Source organism: Phascolarctos cinereus, unplaced genomic scaffold (assembly GCF_003287225.1).
Source record: "Phascolarctos cinereus isolate Bilbo 61053 unplaced genomic scaffold, phaCin_HiC Scaffold_2;HRSCAF=192, whole genome shotgun sequence".
In the NCBI taxonomy this organism is placed as follows: Eukaryota; Metazoa; Chordata; class Mammalia; order Diprotodontia; family Phascolarctidae; genus Phascolarctos; species Phascolarctos cinereus.
The window spans coordinates 21,276,146-21,291,852 of record NW_027555625.1 but is presented as its reverse complement, the minus strand read 5'-3'; the positions used below and the strand labels follow the sequence as shown (position 1 = coordinate 21,291,852).

The 15,707-nt window shown below is 43.3% G+C and overlaps 1 protein-coding gene across 1 annotated transcript; it reads left to right on the top strand.

Annotated features, from left to right (window-relative positions):
• The first annotated feature begins 816 nt into the window (after positions 1–816).
• LOC144455667 (C-type lectin domain family 4 member K-like) lies at positions 817–7,821 on the top strand. The gene is made up of 5 exons (XM_078149107.1): positions 817–853; positions 1,629–1,715; positions 3,907–3,975; positions 4,360–4,511; positions 7,702–7,821. Exons 1-5 carry the CDS (start codon positions 817–819, stop codon positions 7,819–7,821), a joined length of 465 nt encoding a protein of 154 aa, XP_078005233.1.
• Positions 7,822–15,707: the final 7,886 nt, after the last annotated feature.

The following is a 15,707-nucleotide window of genomic DNA, read 5'->3' as shown; positions in this document are numbered from 1 at the left end:
CAGGCTGCTCCCAGAGGAGAAGATAGGATGGATGGAGGGAGAATCTCTGAAAATATGACCCCTGGAAGCACGCTGCCTAAAGCTGAAAAGGGTAAGGCATTGGGGGAGATCTGGAGACTCAGCTGGGGTCCCTGGGATATATGGTGGAGAGGATGACCCTACAGAAATCTAGAATCAGAGATTTAGATCTGGAAGAGACGTTAGAGGCATCAAGTACAATTCTCACCTTTTACAGTGAGGAAACTGAGGCCTGGAGAGGTTAATGGACTTTCCCAGAGGCATACAGCTAGTAAGTGGTTGGAGTAGGATCCAGAAGAAAGTGGTTCTCCAATTTGCCCTGTCCATATCGTGTATATACATAATTGCTTGCATGTTGTCTGTTAGAATGTGAGCTTACTGATGGCAAGAACTCTTTTGTCTTTCTTTATTTTCCCAGCAATTAGCTCAGTGCCTGGCACATAGTAGGTACTTAATAAATGCTTGTTGACTTGACCTGACTTGGCTCAGACTCCATGTCCAGGGCTGTATACTAAGTTGTGTCAAGGTTGACTTTTGGGTGCCTCATCAGTGACACCATCAATCAATGGTGAATGAAGTCTGATTCAGGAATCAGAGGTCAGGAGTAATACACGGAGAAAAAATAGACTAACGTTTAGCAATTTGTCATGAAGAAGTTCATTGGTCTCCCTGCCTTTCCTCTACCTCTCCCCACCACTCCCTTCACATTCTCTCCCTCAGCAAGATACAGTTCAGTCCTAAGCACTACAATTTAAGAATGTCACTAATAATGTAGGGAGTGTACTGAGAAGGGCAACCATGATGCTGAAGGGTCTTGAGTCCATTTCATCTAAAGGTCAGTGAAAAGAACTGGACATGGGGTGTGAACTGGCCTCTTAAGCTGGCTAGAACTTTAATGGGAAACCAAAAAGAATGATGTGATTTGTGGCATAAGGAAATCACAAGTAAAGGCAGACAGAACACTGCCATATGTATACAAGCAAGGAGTTGAGGTGAGGGCAAAGGATGGTCTAGCTTAGTTTAGACAATAGAGTGTATTGAGTGGACTAATTTGGGATGGCTAGAAAATGAGAGTGGTGATAGATTGTAAAAGGCTTTGAATACCATATGGATTTAACTTGAGAAGGGAATAGACTATGCCAAAGAGGCTATACTATACTAAGACTGATGGAAAAATTGTTGGGAAGTGTCTCATGTAGAAATGAAATGCATATATAAAAAGGAAAGAAAATATAATAATAATAAACATTTGTGTTGCATTTAAGGCTTGCTAAGCACTGTAAGTATGTTATTTCATTAGAGATGGGTGTATGTTAGAAATATTGTGAGGCAGTGGAAAAAGCTTTAGATTTGGACTCAGGGGACCTGGGTCCAAATCCCACCTATGACACTTATTATCAATGACTTTGGGTAAGATTCTTCACTTATCTGGGCCTCAGTTTCCACATCAGTCAAAGAAGGATTAGGCTGGCTTATTTTGCCTCTTCCAGACCTGAAATTGTGATCTTATAGTCAGGACATCCAAGTGATGGAGATGCTGGGTGGGCTCTGTGTTTGGAAGCCACAGCCCCCAGGCCCTGCTAACTCTTTTCTTTCTTTCCCTTGTCCAGCCTTCAGGAAGCTAAGGATCGTCCAGGCTGCCCTGGCACTTTTGGTTCTTGCTCTGGCTGCCGCCCTTAAAGTTGTGGTTATTCTATGTAAGTTCTCACCCTATCACCATGGTCTGAAGGGCTCCAGGCCTTAAACCTCTTTCTCTGATCAGACTGGGAGAGAACACCAGAGTGAGTCTTGGGAGGGAGCAGAGTCTAGACTGACATAGAGGTGGGGGTGATTGAGGATCCACAGACAACTCCTCTGTTCACACTTTTGAGCTGAAAAAAAGTCAGAGGCATATGGAATGCTAATAAATCAATCACTTATTAAGCACCTACTGTATGCCAGGTGTGGTGCTAGGCATTCTGCATACAAAGTTAAAAATTGAGAATCCCTGCCCTTAAGGAGCTGACATTTTATCAGGAGAAACAACACATGCTTATTAACATATACCAAACATACACAGAGTAATTTTGGGTGGTGTGTATGAAACCCTCAAGTACTTGGGGGAGGGATCAGAAAAAGCCTCCTGCAGGAAATGATAGCCCTTGAATTGAGCTTTTGAAAGAAACTAATGATTCTAAGATGAGGGAGTACATTCCAGGCAGAGGGCTTGGACCATGCAAAGGCACTGAGATGGGAAATGCCAAGTCATGTGAGAGGAACAACCAGGTGAGTTTGGCTGAACAGGACCTAGGAACTGACCAACAGTTCAAGAATCCTATAGGATGTCAGAAACCCTAGCTTGGAGAGGCAGCGTGGCATAGTATGAAGAGTCAGAAAGACCTGGGTTCAAATACTGTCTCTAAAACCTACCAGCCACATAGGATTGGAACCCAGATCTTCTGGTTCTATATCTTTCCACTTTTCTCTTGTGCCATGTTGTCTGTCTTATCTGTTTACATTTTGTTTCCTCCTAATGGAATGTAAAGCTGGTGGTCACAGGTATTGCTTTGAAGAGCATAGTTGTCAGTCTGGTAATCATTACTGCCCCTTCCTTTCTATTGCTTTGTCTCTCAGCTTTCAATTAGTCACACTCTGTTACAATAATTCTCTGTCTCTGTCTCTGTGTCTCTGTCTCTCTCTTACTCCCTCTCGATAATGTAATGGTCTCTCAGTTCCCTGGAGTCCCCTCTTATGGTGTTTTATGGAAATTAAATTGAATAAAAAGTTAGGACTATATTCCCAATAGCTCAGAGCCCCCCATTTGAAAAATTATGACCATTTAGACAGAGGTTTGTATTGTTGAGGAATGTTTAGGGGTCTTCTGAACTTGTCTTTTTGAGGTCCCATATTTTCCAGAACCAGTGGACCCAGAGTATGCAGGAGGCCCTTAATGTGTCAAGGAAAATGCTCCCCACCTCCACCCTGAACCGACATAATTTGTTATTTACATCCCTAACTGGATGCCCTGTGTGTCCTTGGGAGTAAAGACAGTTGCCAGTCAGTCTACACTACACTGAGAAATTCCTTGGGCAGTGGGGACCCTTGTAGATAAGCAGACCTCTCCAATTGTTATAGTCTAGCAGTTCTCAAGGGAAAAGAATGCAGTTCTTATTGTCACCTTGAACCTCCCCTTCAGCAGGGGTTTTATCCTTTTCGCCTTTCATGCCACTCCCTTTCAGGTGGAGATTTATGCTTTCTCCTCCTTACTTATCCTACTGTTATAAACATGCGAACTTCTGTATGGATTTGAACTTTTTGGGTTCCACTTGGATGGTTATTTCTCTTTTAATAAACCAAGTTTTCATATACATTTCATGAAGTTGTGATTCCCTGTCTCAATATCTCTGCCCTAATTTAAACAAATGCTTATCTCTAGCCAAACTCTGTCCTCTCTATGGCTAAGGAAAAGCTCAGGTTACCAGAATCATAGAGTTAAAGAAATGAGTGAGGCATGTTCCAGTGTCTGTTAATAAACAGATGTCTCCTTGATGTCTCCCTGCTGGGCTCCAGATTAACTCTATTTTTTCTTTCTCTTTTTATACCCTATTCCTCTGACAAAACTTCTCGGTGGCTCCATTCTTCAGCTTCTCTCAGTCTGCCTCTTAAAGACTGTTTGTATCTCTTCCAGAACTTAGGAACCTGACTCAGTTCCCCATTCTAGTCAAAGATCTAGATGGCTTCAAATCATTCTTAAGACCCAAATGGAATGTTCATCCCTTTCAGCTGTAAGTCCCAGGATGGCAGTAAGTTCCCAAATTTCTACTCCAGGGGCTTCTCAATGCTCGCTGAGTTGTACTATACCTCTCCCTGAGCTTCTCTCTTTCTAATGCTATGACCCTGTGATTCTAGATCTTCAAGGGAAAAATGAGCAACTTGAGAAGGCCAAGATCTGTAATGCAGCTCTGAAGCATCAAAACCGTAAGTGCTCTCTCATTCTGGATACCTTTTGTACTGACCTCAAAGCTTCTGCCCAGTCCCATCATCACTCAAGCTTCAGTCTCACATGAAGAGTTATCCAAGGTGCGGGCAGTCTGTTCCTCCTCTGCTAGCTTCTTCGCTGCTTCAGAAAAAAGGAAGGAGTAAAAAGTATCTCATCCTTAACCCAACAAATGGCCTCCCCCTTTGACGTGCCTGAACCCCAAGAGGTTTCTGATCAGACAATAATAGTTTAATTCTGGTTCACAGTGACCAAGCTTTGTCACTGCGCTGTACTCAGCCTACTTCAGGGTCAAGAGGTAGAGCTGAATACTATTCAGCTCTGGTCTCCCCATCTCCTCTTTCTCGTTCCTCTTTCTTCCCAAGAAATCCTTGTTCAGAGAATCTCAGAGCGTAGCATCATCCACGGTGGAAACCTCTACTACTTTTCCTGTGGCAACATGTCCTGGAACGATGCTGAGCGGTACTGTGAGTCAAGGGGCTCCCACCTGACCTCAGTGACTTCAGTGGAAGAACAGGTCAGTGCTGTCCCTGAAGGCCCTAAACATGGGAGGTAGGGGTGTTAGTAAGTTGGGTGTCCATGGACAGCTCACTTTACCTGTCTAAAAATCTACAAGAGACCCAGACAGTTTCACACACAATTAAGTCGTATTGATACACACAGAGAGATGAAGCATTCATGGCTAGGAAGGTGATTCTGTCCCACTGTCCTCTGTCCTGCTCAGATTGTTCGTGGAGTATTGAATTCAATTCTGGGCACAAAAAGGGCATTGGTAACCTGGGACATGACCAGAAAGGTAAGGGACTTGAAGCCTCTGACATCCAAGAATCAGCTACAGGAAATGGAATGTTTGACCTGGAGAAGAGAAGAGGCAGGGTACATGCAGACATTCTGCAAGTATTTATGTATTCATTTATTTTTGGGTGCAAGTATTCATTCATTCATTCATTCATTTACTTTTGGGTGAGGCAATTGAGATTAAATGACTTGTCCAGAGTCAACTAGCTAGTGAGTATTATGTGTCTGAAGCTGGATTTGAACTCAGATCCTCCTGACTCCAGGGCCAGTGCTCCGTCCATTGTGCCACTTACCAGCCCTTATAAATTGTTCAAATCTCTCTCTCTCTCTCTCTCTCTCTCCTCGGCTAGGCAATGGGGTTAAGTGAATTGCCTAGGGTCACACAGATAGTAAGTGTCAAGTGTCTGAGGCCGGATTTGAACTCAGGTCCTCCTGACTCCAGGGCCAGTGCTCTATCCAGTGTGCCACCTCACTGCCTTCTGCAACTATTTAAAGAGCTGTCAGGGGAAGAGGGATTTGCCTGGTTCTGCTTGGCCCCAAAGGATAGAATCAGGAGCCATGTAGAACAGTTACCAAAAGGTATGTGATGAGGTCCTGGCCAATGAGAGGTCTAACTTCACACAACCTGATGCCTGTCCACATGGAAGAGGCTGGGAGTGTGCATCCAGAAGTTTATAATGATGTGTAACAGATGAACCATTATGTACAATCTGGAGCATATACTGACATTCTGTAATTCGGTTTTCTTTGCTCTTCACGTGGTAAAAAAATGGATTGTTAACTGTCTATTTAGCCACATCTGGGGTGCCACATTGTCCCAGCAATGTTCATCACTGTGAGCCATGGACTGTCACCTCTACCTGGAATGAGAATTATGACTCATCAAAGGCCAATGCTGTTTATAATCAGACTTTATCATATCACACTGATGACATTCATTGGAAGTGGCAGAAAAGAGGTCATCCAGGTGACTGGAAAATGACATAGACATATCAGATTTAGAGTTGGAGAAGACTGCAGAAAACATCTCATTTAACTTCTTTATTTGACAGAGAGGGAACCTGAGGCCCAGAGAAGGGAAGGGACTTATAACACATCAGTCACCACACTGATCTCATGCTCATACTAAAGTGTCCTCTTCCACGGCCAGGGACTCTGAAATGTCTCTGTCTCACAATCACCTCCCATCATCCCATTCCTCCCTGTGCTCTAGTCCTTTTGATCCTATTCTTCATCCTCCCTAGAACTGTCTTTCCTTTCATTCTCAGATGTTCTTCCAGGCCATTACCAATGAGCAGGTCAGTAGACTTCCCTGTGCCTCAGTTTCCTCATTTTTATACATTATTTTCCTCATGTGTAAAATGAGAGAATTGGGTTGAATAATCTCTTAGCTCCTTTAAGCTTTAGATCATGAATCGATAACGACTGCTCTGCCTTTGTAGGCTTCCTTTCTCTAACTTTACCCTTCAAGTTCAACCATACATTGAGTTCAATTTTACATCTTTTTCTACTTGAGAATCCCTTGTCCTCTCCCATACTGCCCCTTATGCCTTCCCAATCCCCAAGCTTGGATGACCTCCAGCATTCGCATCCTCAGCTCTTACTCGTAAGCTGCTGAACAGCGCTAGAGCAAGGAAATTGACTTTGCTGTCTGGGGTCACTATAGTTATAGTACTTGGTGTCAACTGACTCTTCATTGTACCAAGGAAATCTTTTTGTTCTCCCTTTTAACCTATTTGCTGTCTCACATAAAGAAGTGGTCCTTCTCTGTGCCAAGGTAAACCCGTTTTTGTGCACCAGGCAGCCAAGTGGCACAGTGGATAAATCATCAGACCTGGGGACAAGAACACCTGAGTTCAAATGCAGCCTCAAACCCTTACTAGCTGTGTCTCCCTGCAGAGGTCACTTAATCACTTTCTCACTTTCCTCAACTGTGAAATAAAAATAAAAATTACACCTGTCTCCCAGGGTTCTTGCAAACACAAAAGCTAAGCCCCTCCTTCTGCCTCCAGGAAACACAGGGAGAAACGGCAAAGCTTTCACACACACACACACCACACACACACACACACACACACACACACACACACGCACACACAGCCCTGAGAAAATAACCATATCTACCCACATATGCTGGCATATCTACACATATAAACACTCACAGGCAAACATTAGTTGTTTGAATAACTATTTATTAAAAGCCTACTACTTTGCCAGACACTGTACTAGGCACTGGAGTGGGGGGGGGTTGGGGTATACCAACTTGAAAAGGAGACAGTCCTTGCTTTAAGAGAAGCCTGAATCATATTAGAATATTCCAGTGTGGCACAGAAGAAGGAAAGATGACCTGGGAGTTAGGAAGCTCCGTGTTCAAGACCCTGGGCAAATCACTTAACTTTTCAGTACCCCAGGAAATCCTCCAACTCTGTAAGCTCTGAAGGAGGTGTTGGCCCACATGAGTGGAGGTCATTTTCTCATCTGGGAGTTTTCTATACTATAAAATGGTAGACCCTTGTTCTCTATCCTTTTTGTCTTTGTCCAGTTTCTAGCACAGTGCCTGGCATATGGCAGGAGCTTGAGAAATGCATATTGATTAATTTATTAATGTGCACACATACAAGTACGCATATGTACACATGTAAAACATCAACATACATAGATAGCAAGAACACCCTGGCATCATTCTTTCAGAGTGAGGCTATCTCTATTGCCCTTCTGATTTCTAGGGGTACTTCTCCACAGGCAAGGTATTTCTTTTCTAATGAGATTAGATCAATCCATCATTCTGGCATGTGCTTTAGGGATACTTACACACACCAATGGAATACTTACAAACATTCACATAGGGTGCGCATCCATGCCCAAATTTGGACATATACTTCCTTTAAAGCCCTTACTTTTCTCCATAGGAATTTATTTACCAAAAAGGTGCTGATGCCACATTCTGGATTGGACTGAATAACCAGAAGAGCTCCACCTGGATCTGGGCAGATGGGAGCCCATTCAATGAGACTCAAAGCAAGATGTAAGTGCAGCCTACCCTCCCTCTTCTGGGCCTTCTTTTGGCAAACAACCCTCAGAGACTCTGGGACCTCTTCCCAGAGGAAGCCCAAGCCTGCAGCCTAGTCAGAGTAAGTCAGTTACATGAGTATCCAGCCCTGTGTGTGTCTCTGCCTTCTGTGAGCATACATGCTGTGTCTGCACACGAATGTATATGTGCTGTTTCTGTGGAAAGCACAGAGGTGAGGCTAAGGCCTGGGCTCTGTCTTTAGTGGAATACCGTAGGGGCTCTGAGAGGTGTTGGGGGTCAGGGAGGGATATGAAGCTCTTTGGAATATATCTAGAAGGGTTTAGAGCAGTGGTGTCAAACTCAAAGAGTAATGTATCCCTCAGGTAGCCCTTTGACTTTGAAAAACACAAATGAACATTATCTATATTTGGTTGTTTTTATTTATTTTGTTAAACAATTCCCAATTGCATTTTAACCTGGTTCTGGTCATACCCTGGAGAGTTGCTGCTGCATGCTGCTCATGGGCTGCATGTGTGACACCTCTGCTTTAGAGCAGTAGAGAGAGTGTCTGTAGAGGCCGTTTTTCTCCCAGGCCCTGGCTGGGGGTTGGGTCAGAATGGGGCAGCCTTAAAAGGAAGGTCTCCTGAAAACTATTAGGCTGGGCCCAAACAGAAGGGAAAGGGTTTCCTATCAATCCTTGGGGTAGATCCTGGGAATGAAATAATTTGCATTATTCTTTCTCCCTCCAGGTTTTGGGCACCAGGGCAGCCAAATAATAGGGAACAAATTGAGTATTGTGTCATTTCCTGGACAATTCATCGTAAATCATGGAAAGCTAAGAACTGCTTAATGCACTTCAAGTTCATTTGTAGGAGAAAATGTCAACCATCTAGGCTGTGCTCCTGGCCCATGAGCTCTGCTGACCACCCTATTTTAAACAAAGTGGGCAGACCAGTCAGTAAATCAACAAGGTCTTATTAAGTGCTTCCTACATGTCAGGCACTATATAAACATACTTCTACCTACCACTCACACCAGCTCCTGGGCTTCATTGTTTCCAGCTTAACATTTTCCCAAAGGAGCCTAGAACAATGTGTAGAGGCCTGATCAGCTGAGCCAAGTGATGCCCCCATCCCATCAGGCAGCCATAGACCATCCTCTCCAAATCATCATACACATACTGGGCCCACATAATGGTATATGACGTTCTCCATTTGCTGGGGAATAACAGGCCGGCTTGTTCCTCTATCATGACACTTCATATCTTGATTTCAAGCATTTTCAATGGCTGGCCATTGCCACATGTCTTTTCCCTCTCCTCCTCCTGTCCATGTCCTGGCTTCTCTGGCTCCTTTCAAGGCTCAGCTGAAGGCCCACTCTACAAGAAGTCTTCCGTAGTCTTCCTTAAACTTTGTGCCTTCTCTCTGAGATTATCTCCAGTTTATCCTTTATGTATCCTGTTTGTATGTAGCTACTTGTATGTTGTCTCAGTAATAATACTGTTAAGTTCTTGGGATCAAATGTACATACATACATATACACACATACATCTATGTAGATATATAGACATAGATGTTACATATGCATAGTCTTGGGACAAGTCTCTATGGAGAAGTCAATATCCTCCTATTTTTCTTCTATACTTAAGGTTCCATGTACTATTGTACAGATGGGAAAAAATAGCTTCTTTTTATAATTTGATAAAAGAATTTGTATTTAATCTCATTTCCATTTCTGGGTTCATGTTGCCCAGGACCTAGCACTGTGCTGAGCGCAGAGTAATCGATTCTTAAAATGAATGACTGAACTGTAACTCCCCAATCCTTCATGGCCCCTTTGTCAATTGACCAAATGCAACCTCTGTTCTTGTCTTGACCCCATGTGAATGAGGGCAAGTCAATGTTTCTATAGAAGTTCCTCCTGGGTCCTCATCGAAAGGCCAGCCAGAGCGGGAGAACTGGACCCCTTGAGATACCAGTGACACTATTCCAGGTTGTCCCCATGACTGATACTCTGCTCCTTGACCCTGAGCGCCCTATGAGTGGGGGAGAGGAGAGGAGAGGAGAGGAGAGGGAGGAGTGGGGAGGGAAGGGAAAGGAGAGGAGGAACTCCGTGTGGAATATTTAAGCACAAGTATATTTAACACGTGCTTACTCCATGCTAGGCACTGGGAATGCAGTGAGAAAAGCGAGCCAGATCTTGCCTGAAGGAGCTCTTACTCAATGAGGGTGACGACAGGTTCACAGACAATTAAAATTGGAGTAGACACACAGAAATATGCGAGGGTTGGGATGGGGGAGGGCCAACCACTAGGGAAATCAGGGAAAGTGTCTTGAAGGAAGGCAGCTGTTGGGTTGAAGCCCAGGGGGAAAGGCTGAGGAGGCAGGGGAGTAGCCAGTTTGCTGGAGCACTGAGCATGGAGCAGCTTGACAGAGTAGAAAAGTTGAATGAATCTGCAGTCTGAAGACCTGGGTTCAAATGATACTTCTGTCACTCTCTACCCATTCAGAAGTCCTTTGACTTCTGCCCTCAGCTTTCTCAAGTGAAAAATGAAGTACGGTTTCTAAAATCCTTTCCAGTTCTAAGTCTATAATCCCACTGCCTATAATCCTGTGTAATTCTATTTCATCGGCAGAATAACATATAATTGTTATGAATCTGACTGTGAAGGGGTCTCAGTGCTAAACAGAGGCACTTAGATTATGTTGTCTCCTAAAGGCAGTGGAGAGCTAGAGAAGCTTCTTGGTCAGAGAGGTGACATGATCAGATCTGTTTTAGTAACATGAGTCAGGCAGCTGTGTGGGTAGATGGGAGGCTGGAGGTTGGGACATTAATTAGGAGACTTTTGCAATAGTTCAGGCAAGAAGTCTATTGCTCAGAGAGTTATACACTGAGATGATCACTCACCACTTGTCAGACCACATGCTTGCTTGTCCAAGAAGTCCCCTGTGCTCCTGAGGGATAGAGGAAAACCTGCAGGACTCCATCATCTCCTGACTTCATGCTCATACTCTTACCTGTTTGCAACCTGAGATTCCTCTGGAAGCCAATGGGGAAAGGGAGGAGGAAGAAAACCTCACAACTCTTCTTGGTTCACAAAGCTCTAGATAAATCCCCTCTTTGGGGTGGCTTCCTCATGGTAGGTCCAATTGGAGGTAAAAGGACATTAAATTTCCCCTGGGATTTTAAAAATATAACAGTGTTTCACTTTTCCCTCTGATCTGAGAATGACTTTGACCCATGAGGTAAGAGAGGGAAGAGGAGAAAACAAGAATTTCACTTGCATGCTCAGCCTTACTGAACAAGTCAAAAATTTGCCAATTCCAAACCACCATCTTGGCTAGAACGTGAAGGCCATGAGTTTTATGGGTGCATGCTTGTGGTCTCTTGGGGGTAATTCTACAGGTGTTCATTTGTGTTGTTAGATACTCTTCCCAATAAAAGTCGTGTTGGTAACATTTCTCCTACTAAGAATAACCATGAAATCACAGGTTTGGAGCAGGAAGAGACCTTAGAAGTCACCCCCTTATTTCAGAGGCATGGAAACTGAGGCCCAGAGAGTTTAAATGACTTGTTATGGGCTCTGTGGCTGATCCATATCAGAGGCAGGATTCCAATTGCAGTGTACCAGACTCCAAGTCTTGGGCTCTATGCTATAATATTGTATCACCCAATACTTCAAAGATTTGTGACTTTATGTATGTGGGCCCTTCCTTCCACAATGCCCTTGACATCCCTCATCACTTGAAATAATTTTCAAAAAAAAAATGACTGAGTTTGAAAAATTCTTTACTCTGCAAAAGCAGTGATGACTTTTTCTGGGTTTGGTTACACTTGTCCTTGGTCAATAGATATATAATAAAAAGACATTTCAGTACAGCAGCTGGATGGTCAGTATCAATGAATAGTTGTTAAGTTCTGTTCAATGTCAGTATGGCAAGAGGTCTTTAGTGGAGTAACCCAGGGATCAGTGCTTGGCTGTTACATATCTGCTAAATATTTCTCCCAATGACTTAAATAAAGGCATAGCCGGCATATTCATCAAAATGGCAAGTGACACAAAGTTGGGTTGGGGATGGCTCCCTCTATGGATGACAGAGTTGGGATTCCAAAGCATCCAGACAGAGTACTAGACTCAGTCTAAGAAGATGGACTTCAGTAGAGATAAATGTAAAGTTTTTCCTTGGGTGTAAAAATCAATTTTCATAAGAAAAAGATGGGGCAGACATTGTGAGATGGCAGTTCTGAAAAAGATTTGGACTTTTAAAAATCCTCCAAGCTCAGTATGAGTCATCAGTGTAACATGGTAGCCCAAAAATCAAGGGGATCTTGGGTGGCATTGTTGAGAGTTGGATTGTTGTTACTGTAGCTCATCCTTCATTCCTGAAGAGGACCACTGACATCATACCTTGTGATATCTTGACTTGCATGTGAATTGGGTAGCATCAAGACAGGACAGAGCTTCCAGGAATGGGGAGGTGATAGTAGCATTGTTCTCTGCTCTTATCAGTTCTCATCTAGAGACTTGTGTTTGGTCCTGGGTGTGAAGACTTGAGAAGAACATTGGTAAGTAGAAGACTGTCCATAGGAAGGTGACGGGGTTGGTGAAAGGCCTAAATCCCTAATGTATGAGGATTAGCCAAATGACGTGGCTGTGGTTAGCTTGGAGAAGGCTCCAGGGGGACATGAGCACTCTCTTCATGCATTTGAAAGACTGTCACTGGAAGTAAGAATTACCTATACTTCTTGGGCCCATGAGGGATGAACTACGAGTAATGTGGGGAAGGTGCAAAGAAAGAAATTTAGGCCATACAGATCCCTTCCAACTCTCAACATCTATGATTCAATAAACTCACTTTCCTACTCAGTTTCCTTAACTGTAAAATGGGCATAATTATATATGGCATGACTACCCAACAGGAGTGAGCTAAGCTTTAAGCTTTAGAACACTGAGGGAATGCAAATAGTGGGTATTATGGAGTAGTACTCTCTGCTTGCCTGGCTCCTTTGCCAACAAATCAGAGAAAGATCTGTTCCAGTTGGCGAGACCCCACCTCCCTACAAGGTCCATTCTGGACAAATCCCTTTTATGTCCCCTCACTGATGTCCACTGGTTCAATGGTGGACTGTGATTCCTGGGTTCACAATAAAGCCAAGTTATGTATTTTCATGAGGAGCCTCCGTGTAGCAGGGCCTTCCTTATGTTCTTCTAAGATCAACTCTGATTGAGTCATCCCTTTTTGACCTTGGCAAGGAAGTTGACCACTGATTTGGACTAAAAGGCTTCTGGCTTTCTTTCTAGCCCTACATCAATGATGCTAAGGTTTCTTTCTTGGTCCCTGCACTAGCTATTCCAAACCTCCTCTTTTCTCCAGCCCCATGGTCACCACTCATCAACTTCCCCAGGAGATCATCTCCTCTGCTACTTTATTGAAAGCAGCAGAATAGAAACTCCTTGAGGGCAGGGACTGCTTTTGCTTTGTATCCAATTGCTTAGTACAGTGCCTGGGACTGAGTAAATGCTTACATGATGACTGATTGATTTATTGGCTGTTATTGAATTAATCATGCAGTGATCAGCTCTGAGTTCCCTGCCTGCAAACTCTACATCTTCATCCATTCTTTCCTCCTTTGCTCAAGTCTCTGAGGGAGAGGGGGCCCTTCTTCCTATCAAGGCAAATCTTTCTACTTATTCAACCCTTAATCTTATCCCCTGCAATCTAAAGAGAGGCACAGGAGGGATTCAGGAAGAGCTGGGCACATAAAGATATGGAATGAGAGGAAGTAAGGATCAGATAAAATCATATTGGAGGGGGTGGAGACAAAACTGTGGAGTAAAAGTAGTGACTTGCTTGAACTCTCTTCAATCCCCTCCAAATACCTGTAAAAATGATTCTTAACCAATTCTAGAGCATCAGAACCCCCCAAAATACAGTTTAACAAATTTCCAGCCCAAGACAATCTGAATGGTTGATGGGAAAGATCTGTTATGCCAGGCTGGGAGAGGAGCACAGTTCAGCATGGGCCAAGCAGGCAAAGATAGGGCCCTAGTAAAACTGGAGCAGGCCTCAGGGGACTGCATCACTGGCAGCTGTACCAGTTTCCAGATTTCTCAACCCACAACTGCCAAAGACAACTAGTAGGTCCATAGGAAAGGTGAGAGAGGAGTGTGGTGAGGCCCTGGAGCAGCCCTGGGGTGGTGGCCACAGCAGCAGCTGCTGCTTCTGGAGCTCTCAGCCACCAGGCAGTGGAAGGATTGAGAAGCTGATCAGAAGGGGATTGCAGGGATCTCTTTGCTGGTGCCAAGGCAGGATTCTCTTACTTTGTCCCTGCTTGGATCTCAGTCACAGTCTTGGGTGGTGGTCCTGGGGTGAGGAGAAACACTGGTGTGACAGAACTTGTGGCAGCAATGGAGAGGGAATCCTCCTCACAGTTCCAAGGCAGAAAACAGTGCTTGTGTTCACTCAAAGACTAGAGAACAGGCTAGGGAAGGAGTAAATACTTCTCCTTTGATCATACCACCATGGAAGAACTGAAAATTTACAGGTCCCTAGAAGTATCTCTGAAAACAGCTGCACAAAACCTCTGAAGTGTGGAACAGTATACCCACCACACTGCAAGCAGAGCCCTACCTTAACAAAGAGTTTAAAAGTCAAGTAATTGGCTGGGAACATGAGCAAATACTGGGAAAAAACTCCGACTATAGAGTCTTACTTTGGTGACAAAGAAGATCAAAACATACAACCAGAAGAAAGCAACAAAGTCAAAGGTCCTACATCCAAAGGCTCCAAGAAAAATATGACTCGATCTCAGGCCATGGAAGAGCTCAAAAAGGATTTTGAAAAGTAAGCAAGAGAAGTAGAGGAAAAATTGGGGAGAGAAATGAGAGTGATTCCAAAAAATCATGAAAAAGGAGTCAACGGCTTGCTAAAGGAGACCCAAAAAATACTGAAGAAAGTAACACCCTAACAATAGACTATGTCAAAAGAGAACCAAAAAGTCAATGAGGAGAGGAATGCTTTAAAACGCAGAATTAGCCAAATGGAAAAGGAGGTCCAGAAGTTCAGTGAAGAAAACAATACTTTAAAAATTAGAATGGAGCAAATAGAAGCTATCAACTCTATGAGAACTCAAGAAATTATAAAACAAAACCAAAAGGATGAAAAAAGAAAAGACAATGTGAAATATCTCATTGGAAAAACAATTGACTTAGAAAATAGGTCCAGGAGAGATAATTTAAAAATTCTTTGACGACCCGAAAGCCATGATGAAAAAAGAGCCTAGACATCATCTTTCAAGAAATTGTCAAGGAAAACTGCCCTGATATTCTAGAACAGGAGAGTAAAATAAATTTAAGGAATCCAGAAAACACCTCTTGAAAGAGATCCCAAAAGGAAAACTCCTAGGAATATTATAGTTAAATTCCAGAGTTCCCAGGTAAAGGAGAAAATATTGCAAGTAGCTAGAAAGAAACAATGCAAGTACTGCGGAACCCCAATCAGAATAACCCAAAATTTAGCAGCTTCCATATTAAAGGATTGGAGACTTGGATCATCCTATTGTGGAGGGCAAAGGAGCTAGGATTAAAACCAACAATCACCTACCCAGGAAAACTGAGTATAATCCATGAGAGGTGAAATGGATATACAATGAGGTAGAAGAATTTCAAGCATTCTCGAGAAAAGACCAGAGCTAAATAGAAACTATGACTTTCAAATACAAGATTCAAGAGAGACATAAAAAGGTAAACAGGAAAGAGAAATCATAAGGAACTTATTAATTTTGAATTGTTTACATTCCTACATGGAAAGATGGTATTTGTAACTCATGAGACTTTTCTCAGTATTAAGGTAGTTGGAGGGAATATATACATATATGTATAGATAGAGGGCACAAGGTGAATTG

Coding starts and splice junctions, on each gene's coding strand:
- LOC144455667 (XM_078149107.1), top strand. CDS start 817: ATGATGCTGAAGGGTCTTGAGTCCATTTCATCTAAAG. Junction 854..1,628: donor TGAGTCCATTTCATCTAAAG/GTCAGTGAAAAG, acceptor TCCCTTGTCCAG/CCTTCAGGAAGCTAAGGATC. Junction 3,976..4,359: donor AGCTCTGAAGCATCAAAACC/GTAAGTGCTCTC, acceptor TTTCTTCCCAAG/AAATCCTTGTTCAGAGAATC.